The following is a 9,142-nucleotide window of genomic DNA, read 5'->3' on the forward strand; positions in this document are numbered from 1 at the left end:
TCAGTCTATTTCTAATGAGAAAAAAGTGGCGCATGCCGGAGTGTCTAAAATGATTAGACGTTCTTTGCTGACTGGATGTATAGTGCAATATCATCTTCTCGTCATGGCGAAATCGAGTGCCAACAACACCACCACCACCACCAAGATGACTAAGGTGTTTGGTGTTATCGGAGAAGCCACGACGATTTGCGTTCCCTTATGTCGTCGTTAGCTATGCGTTCCAATCATCACGTGATTGATTGGTCGAAACGTAAAGACTTTGGATTCTTCTTCCCGGTAATGCGACGGGGGAGGGAGGGCAGTTAGTTAAAAGGGATGAGATCCGATCGGCGTGAAAGTCGAGACACCAATACATACACCCAATCAACTTTTTCACACAAACAGCAGACGTCGTTCGTTCACTTCCTGTGTGATGTGCTACACGCAAATTTAACTAGACTTTTTCCGCTCTTCTTTTTCGCAATTTGGCCGTGAACTTGAGACAGGGATCGCCCGTGAACCTTCGTTTCATTTAAGAGAAAAATTTCCCGATAGTTCGTTTGTTGGAAAAACAGTTTGGCGAGCAGGAAATGCCAAGGTTTGGGGCGGTTTTAGAGTGGGGGGGAAGAGCGATAAGGATTTTTCTTTCGTGACTTTGAACGTGAGATTACACATTGGAACAGGTTGCCTTTCAATCAAGAGCGAACTAGTCAACATCCTCCCCGTCGTTCTAGGGCGAAATGCCGTTGGCAAGTTGATCGGATGAGATCAACCTATAAATACGGAATCGTCTGCTTGTGCTGTGTGTGTGTAAAAGGATTGTCGATGTCGGCGGGTGCATAGTGCACCCAGCACAGGTCTCCAATCTTTGGCGAACACGAAGAAGAAAAACACACACAGCACGAACGAATAGGGAGAGAAAGAAGAGGACATGATGAAGAGACGTAGAATGGGAATCCTAAAAGAAACGCCCCACACACACACACACACATACGCACACAGACCCGTGGGTGCATTTCTCCCAGCGTTCGTGTATATAGTACACGGGAGCGGAGCGGAGAGAGACTGCTGCTGCTGATTTCGTTGAGCATTTCGGGCACGTCTCCAGCTGTTCGTCCTTTTAAGCAATCCTCCCTCCTTCCTACACTCACCCACCCCACCTTCTCCTTAAGTCTTCTCCACCATACCATACCCACCACCCCTCATCCGGCGGGAAGTAAAGAGTAATTCTGTTTGCTCTCGTTACACTTTCCACCATTTCTACTCTCTTTTTCCTCTTTCTCTCTTTCTCTCTCTCTCTGTGTTTCTGCGTCGATAAAAAGATACAAACCTCTTCTCCTCCCGGGGAGGTTTAGAGGTAAGATCAATTCCACACAGGTACACACATACAAGCAGTATAGCGGTGCGCCGGCCGGAATTCCGTGTGCCCTGTTTGAACGGTGGCTGGAAGAAGAAGTAAAAGAAAAAAGGGGGGAGAAAGAGAGAAAAGTAAACTTTTTGAATCGAATCCAAGACCCCAAAGTTGTGTGCCCTCCTTCTTCCCTCCTTTCCTCCTTTCTGGGATGACATTTGCATCTAAAAAGACACAACGAATGGGAGTCACTTGACGGCAGGCAAACTATTGCCAAGCTGGGGGAAAAGGGCATTTTACTTCAACCGACTAATCACCAAGCGCACCAAAGGAGTTGCGAAGGGGGAGGGGGATTCGCATTTTAATTAATCCGCTTCCCGGATTTTTTTCCCCTCCCCCGTCACAAAAATCCAAGGTAGAAAACACGAGATTACGTCATCTAGCGTCTCAAACTCGAAAGAGAAAAATCCCATCCATATATAAGGTAGTCGACGTAACTCGATTGCTGTCGATCTTCATCCGACCGGGGGGCCTTTTACACGATCCAGCGGCGGGCGGGCGGATGGAATGCGCACATCAAAAGGGGGACAGCGCTTTTGCCTTTTGGGATGAAGGTAAAAAGGGAATACGAAGAGGGAAGAAAAAAGTGCAGAGAGAAAGAGGAACATCCGGATGAGAGAACCGCCAGTCAACTGGAAGCTGGATCATCGGGCCGCACACTTTGGCTTCTCTTTCTCTTTCTCCTGACTCTTTTCATCATCAAGCACCCTCTACAGTGCGCCGACCGTAACGATGGACCACTCGAGACCATCTGGCAGTTCCCCCTATCTATCTATCTATCTATCTCTCACTTTTCTTTCTTGTTTCTTATAAAAAGATGAGAACGAAATTGCGATGAAAAAGTTTTATGGAAAAATAAAAGGCGGGCTGGACTTGCTTACCTAGAGCCGTTGGCCAATTCCCCAAAGATTCGGCGTGAATCAAAAGTTTTATTCCAGTCCATTCAAATGTCAAAATAAGTGCCAACGTGCCCATCTACTGGCCTCAAGTCCAGTTTGGTATTTAGTGATTTTAAAGGAATAGCAAAAGATTGAAGGAGAAAAAAGGAGCGCAAGAGTATCTCATACGCGAGGGTAAAGCGCGTTCTATCGATTTTCCACCTTGTCTTCGTGCAACGCCAGCTCATTATGCCCCTTTTCTCTGCCTGCCCGTCCGCCCTCCTTCCCTCCATCCATCTATGCTCCCTCCCCAGAAAAATGTCGGCTCCTTCTTCTTCTTCTTCTTCCCCCCTTCTTTTGTTGTGTGTAAGTGTGTGTGTGCGCGGCGCCATCTCGATGGTATAACCGTCTATGCTGCTCTTCTTGGCTTGAGCCAAGAGGTCGGAACCTCCGTCTTACCTTGCCAATTTCCGCTCCACGTCCTTTTTATACATCGCTCCTCCTTGAAGGAGAAGGAGAAGCAGCCATGACAGATGTAGACGACTTTTTCCTTTTTTTGTGCAACTCGACTTGTTTTTTCTTCTTCTTCTTTCCTTCAATGACTTTGGTTTAACTCGAGTGGATCGATTCTCTCTACGCGGTTGCTTTTATTCAAATGTTTGTTTCTTCCCTTTTCTAATTAAATCGCTATGTACTCATCAAGTTGAACTGGCGCGAGACTTGTAAGGAGTTTCTCCGGGGCTGATTGAATTGCTCTACAACACCTCTCTCTAGCGATCAATTAAGACCGGAAAAGAAGAAAAAAAATAACCGCGTGCGCGGATCAAGTAAAAAAAGAAGAAAATAGACAATTCAGCAGAGGGAAAAAATGGTCCGTTTTTTTTTTAAAGAGAACGAACGGAGAGTACAGAACAGTTGAGAGAGGGGGGGCCAGTCGTCAGGGAACGTATAAATAGATCCCCGCGCTGTAAGAAGTTTCCGTTTTCTCTTCTCTCTCACACACACACACACACACAACGAGTCAGCCAGTCGAGTCAGCAGCAAAGTGGCGGCTTCCTCTCTCGTTCGTTCGTTCGCTGACGTTCAATAAGGAAATTGAAGACTTGGCCACCTTTTTTCTTTCGAATAAATATCAACCACGCACGCAAGAAGAGGGCAGGAGGGGGTAAAAAAATGTGCCGCATCATCGCAAAAAGTGATGGAAATGAGATCAGAATTTGTCTCTTTCCTTCTTATTACATCCAGCCGGAAGAGACAGGCGAAAAGAGGGGGGCAAGCGCGTGTCCAAATGTATAAGGATAGATCTCCTCGACCTACACAACACACGAGTGATTGATCTGCTACTACAACTCTACTTGGCGCTGCACTGCACACCAAGAGAGATGGAATCGCGTCACACGAGCAGAAAATCAAATTAAAACAAAACAAAACACCAAAATGGTAATAGAGAGAAAGAGAGCCCTGGACGACACAACATTTCGCCCCTATGAGTGATGAGTAGAGTCCACCGTCGAGGGTAAACGATGTCATCCATCTCTTCTTGTACCGAGTAAAAAAGGAAAATGAAATAAAATCCACTACACTTGAAAATGATTTCACCGCAAATAAATAAATTGTTTTCAGTTGAGCAATTTTTTGAGAAATTCCGCCGAGTCGGAGCGCACTACGACGGAGTGTGTGTGTGTTATATCCATGACGCATTGGCGCCTTGTCATATCCCTGTATTATGTTAATAACACCGTTTCAGAATAATAAATGAAAACAACACACCCATGGTTCCCACCAGCGGGACTGACTTGATCCAATTTTCTCACGAACAAAAAGAGGTAGACAAGATGTGAGGGGGGGGGGGGGGTCGGGTTTTTGCCTTTCATCTTATATATTTATAGGTTAGGTGTCTAGCAAAGCGAACCGCGCTCTTACAACACACCTCCCCTCTCTCCCTTCTTCCTCTCCTACCTCGGCTGGAGGAGTGTGGAAACTACCTCATACATTTTTGATCAACGACCTGTCTGGCGTGATGTTTCCCCGGAGATTGACTTGACGACACCGACGCCTATATACTCGGTACAACGACGACGACTACACTGTACACTTCCCTGTGTGTAGTTCACCTTTCTCTTCCTATAGTCTCTAAGGAGATATGACGAGGACGCTGCCGACGCCTATTTTATTTTTCCTTTTTTAAATAAAGAAAAAAGGGACGTCGACTAAAGGAGGAAGGAGTAACTTCAGAGAGCCACTCCCGGATGTGTAATCCAATCAACACACACTATAGCACTCACTAAGAGTGTGACTGTGTAGTAGTATAACCACGTTCTTTCTCATTTTCACCCTAGCTTCCAATTGGAGATGAGCAGGTAGATGTTATATCCTGGATGGCTTCCTATGTACAACGAATTGAGTTTCCTACACGGGGGCACAACAACAAAAAATAAAAGCCGAGAAACAAAAAGAAAAAAGGAGTGAGGGTCATTTGATTTTCCCTCCCGGTGCTCTCCCTCCTATTCTGATTGGTTTTACTCACAATAGGAGCTGAAGCAGCGGGCACACACGGCTCCTTATCTGCTGGTATCTCCTGAGCGAGAAGACAAAAGGAGGTGGTCCAGCTCCTGAGAGAGAGAAAGGGGGGGGGGGGGGGGGGGGGAAGAGAGAAGTAAACGAGGACCAGATGAGGCCTCCAAGACACAAGAGAAGATGGGAGGCAAAGATGGCGACCGTGGCAGGGGAGGGACCGTGTGGTGTCCACCTGCGTCTCATTTATCACCGTGGAAACGGGGGCTCCTCTCTCTATTCTCCCCCCCTCCTTACAAAAGCAACGAGAGACTATCTGGGCCTTTTTCTCTCTTAAAGTTTTTACGACCTAACCTGCAATGCGATTGGTCGCCGGTTACCGACCGGACAAACATTCGACCAACCGTCATTTCCTTCCTTTTTTCTTTTTCGGGTTGGTGCTACTGCTGCTGGTAGTAGTAAGTTAATGGTTGCTCTCTGTCTATCTTTCTTTTTTATTTTCTATTGGAATAAAAGTCAATTGCACTGAAAGAAAAAGGGAAAAATGGCGTCTCAAATAAAAAACAACAACGTGTCGGTGGGTGGCGAATATTTCTTAGTAGGACAATGTCGCCAGGATTGAAATTACAAGCGGTTCTCGCGGGTCATTGTTTTCTTTTCATTGACGTTTTGTTTTCTTGTTGTTTCTGATTGTTAACGATCAGTCGTAACACACACACACACCAGCAGGGTGGTCGCTCTCCCCCCTACTCATTCCCACCCGAAATTCGAATCCCCCGCAAAAATTCTTTGTTTGAAATTCCCAAAACATAATAATAACACTTCACACGCAAATCATATAATCGAGTTTCGTTGGCTTACCATCAGGAGTTGGCACAAGGCGGCGTGATAGTCCCTTCTTTCTCATTTCCCTCCCGTTTCTCGTCTGTTTTTCGGGCTGATGATGTTTCAAAAAGTCAATTCTCACACGGCACAAGACACGAGGAAGAAGGGCACACTCGGTTAGTTGTTGTTGTTCCACCACTGAAAATGCAGTTCAGAAGTTGTCGACCATAACTTCTATTTAAAAAAATAAATAAAACAAGAACAGAAAGGTTAAAAATGACATTTGCAAACGGACGATGATGCAACGTATGTCCTCGAAAGAATGTCGACCGAGTGTCTGGATGTCATGAAAAAGACACAAGAGCCAAGAGAGAACGAAAAGGTATTTGAAAAGAAGAAGAAGAAGAAAATAAAAGTCGTTTGGGAAGGTGAAAAACAGTTAGTAGTAGTAAGTTCTATTTTTAAAAATCTAGAACGCACCTCACACACAGGCACTGACACACACGATGTACACTCACACACACACACACACACGCACTACTACCAGACACGCGAGAGAGAAACTTCACTGTTGAAACACATGAAGGCGCACACCACTGTGCTAATAGAATTTCTCTGGAAGATGTTTTCAAAAAAAAAAAGAGTTGTCTGTTTTGTCGTGCAGGTGAAACCAACCAAACTCTTGGGCTGTGAATTCTTTTCGACACACGAGCGATTCGAGTTGAACTGGGAAATATTTATCCCAAACTTTATCGGATTCGTTCAATCATGGCCCCCAATCACTGACACTTGTCACTCTCCACAATTCCAAAAGTATTTCAGTTGTTCTCTCCCAAATTGGAGCCAAAAAACTATTTTCGAACGTACTAAAAAATCACGACGCACCAAAACACGACACGCGCACTGTCACACTGTTAAAAACAAAATCGAGCCAACCGAAAAACAAAAATTGTTTTCGTAAAGTTGCTGTTATAAAATGTGAATAATTAAAAAATGAAAATTGTTTTTTGTTGTGTTGTTTTCCAAACTGGCGTGGCCGTGCTGCAGCCGTGCTCGCAGACCTGTGCGCTACCTTCGCTGGTCCAACGGTGAATACCCGCTCAAGTTCAGCCAGGCAGGAATACCCAACTGCTTTTCTACAGAACAGCAGAGACTTTGGGAACGGTGCGGCAGCTTTAGGCGAACGCCCTCTCTGGGCCACTCTCCAATTGGGGGGCTGTCCACACCACCACCACCCCTCAACCCAACTAGTGCTAGTACCTACTCCTGTTGTGGCTTGACGCTATGCCCACCTTCTTTTTCGCCTCCCACTTTTTTTTTCAAATACTAAATTTTTTAAAAATCAAACCTTCTTCTTTCAATGGCTCCCCCCACTTTTTATTTTAAATGATTTCTTCAATATGTATATTTTTTCGTGTTATCAAATCAAACAGTTTTATTTCCAAATAGATGACGTTGGCGACCTATTAACGTTTTCCTTTTTGTCAATGTAAACACATCGAGCCGTTGGTTTTTACGACGCAGTTTATAATTGATTCTGGCACAGCCAAAAGTTTTTTCTCTCAAATCTCAGCCGCCATTTTGTTATTTTCACCTGCGTTGTTGCGACAAACTGATGTAGAAACAAAAAGGCTGTGAAACCAAAGAAAAATGTTTTTTTTATTTTCATTTTATTTTTGTCATTGATCAAGTTCAAACGAGTTGTTATAGGACCATCAGAGGCGGGCCAGCCACCCGGTTTGTGTACGGTTGAATAGGTTTTCCCATGGCTAACCGACAAGAGTGGGAGGAGCTAACGGCAGGAAGTGGAGAGGTGTCGTTGGGTAGGTGGAGTTACGTATACTTTATAGCGCTTCTGATTTTATTTTTTATTTTATTTTTTCGGTGAATCCACAGAAAAATGATAAGAATTTTGCGTGGATTTCCCCACGTGATGTAACGACTAGTGTGAGTTATAGTTTGATAGCCCAATTTAGTTATTTCCCCCAACCCCCCCTGTATTACTGTCACGTAGCGCTAGCTGACATCAATCTCATTTCCTTAGAGCTGCAGACTCGGTCGCTTTTCTAACGAAAACACACAAACGTTTAACAAGAGACAAAACGAAATCAACAAACAAAAATAGTCGAAAGGAAGAGGGCGGTGTTTATCGCTTATCCACACACCACCAACTTGTTAAAAATGTTTCCAACGGTGGAAAACTAGACTAATATTTTCGACATTTTTTCTTTTTTTCTTTTTGGAAAAACCAGAGCCCAGGAATTTTTCTTTTGTTTTAAAAATAAACGACATAATCATGGTTAAAGTTCGTACGAGAAAAGCTATGACTCATCCATCCTTCCGGATGGTCGTCAGCAGGTCTCTACTTGTAGGCCAAATCAAAGATGATGATCTGATAAGAGAAGAAGATGAAAATATAAGAAAAGATGAGTCAACATTTTACCTTGGGCACAGGCTCTGACGAATATATATTGACACTGCAGCACATTTGACCTTGCCTATAACTTTATTTATTCATTGTTATCTTTTACTTTATTTTTTGGCGGCTCCGCAAAAAAAAGAAAGGAATAGAAAAATCTCCGTATCGATAATATTGACGATGTTTCTTCTTTATTTAAACGTTTGTGTGCTGTGCTGTGCTGGCTGACCTATCCCAGTCAAAAGAAGAAGATATCAGTTGAAACTAGGTGTGTGGATGTGTTCGGCGAACAGGTAGAACACGTCACACAGTCCCAAAGGGACCCAAGAGAACACAAGGTCTCCTGACAAGATTATTTACCTTTGAACAAGGGGGCCAAGAAAAAAAGGGTTTTTTCTTCGGACCCCCCCACCTGGGGTTCCTTCTCTGCTATCATAGCGACGAACCGGCGATAAGGACTTTTATTATTTTCACACGAGAAAAGAAAAAAGAACTTAACAAATAGAGCGGAGAGAAGCTGCTGGCTTTGTTTAGGAGCGAGAAGAAGAAAAGTATTTTGTCGTCCCTGCTGCTTTTATTCTCCAGCCGCGCTTTTGTCTTCTCTTAACTGCAAACAGCTGTTGAATAGGCAATCAACATATTTCTATCGCCAGCAGATTTATTTCATTTCACCACACACGTTTTTCGTCTTTGCGCGTTGTTGGCGAATTTATTAGTTTTTTCGTCTGTTCGTCATTACAACAACCAGACCAGGTGTGTATATAGTGCGAAAAAAAATTGTCGATCTATTGGGTTTTTTTCGTTCGTGAATGACCTTCCCCCCCTTCGTAAAAAAAAAAATCAAATGGAGTTGGGGGGATGTGAACACTTTGTGTGTTCGTGTCGTCCAACAATTCCGCAAGGCACGATTTATCTCTCCCCCTTTTTTTATTATTGGTATTTTTTTATTTCGCTTTTTTGTGTGCAGACGCTATATAGTGTCAGCTCCGAAGCCCCGACACCTCTTTTGTTATGCTAATTGAGAAGGGAAGTAGAAAGAGAGAGTGACGCATGGAAATGAATCGGCTGCTACTGATGTGTGCTGCTGCTGTGCAGCTCTCCTCTGATCAATACAAA

General features: G+C 44.1%; 1 protein-coding gene and 1 long non-coding RNA gene across 5 annotated transcripts in view; one reads left to right on the plus strand and one right to left on the minus strand.

Annotated features, from left to right (window-relative positions):
* The window catches only part of LOC124193137 (zinc finger protein 1-like), a 43,926-nt gene extending 37,114 nt beyond the window's left edge, over nt 1-6,812 (minus strand). For 2 of the 4 annotated variants that reach the window (XM_046586798.1, XM_046586797.1), the window contains exons 1-2: nt 6,088-6,720; nt 5,644-5,841 (exon numbers count right to left, since the gene is read on the minus strand). In XM_046586798.1, the coding sequence (XP_046442754.1) occupies nt 5,644-5,689 (46 nt within the window). In that variant the 5' untranslated portion in view covers nt 5,690-5,841; nt 6,088-6,720. Of the gene's footprint in view, nt 1-5,643; nt 5,842-6,087 lie in introns of all 4 variants that reach the window. The other 2 variants (XM_046586794.1, XM_046586795.1) reach the window with 2 other exon arrangements.
* A 320-nt stretch (nt 6,813-7,132) lies between these two features.
* On the plus strand, nt 7,133-7,935 carry LOC124192330. Its single transcript, XR_006873689.1, has 3 exons — nt 7,133-7,430; nt 7,504-7,554; nt 7,652-7,935. It is a non-coding gene; the product is annotated as an uncharacterized LOC124192330 (long non-coding RNA).
* Nucleotides 7,936-9,142: the final 1,207 nt, after the last annotated feature.

The sequence above is a fragment of the Daphnia pulex genome, chromosome 4 (assembly GCF_021134715.1).
Source record: "Daphnia pulex isolate KAP4 chromosome 4, ASM2113471v1".
Classification (NCBI taxonomy): Eukaryota; Metazoa; Arthropoda; class Branchiopoda; order Diplostraca; family Daphniidae; genus Daphnia; species Daphnia pulex.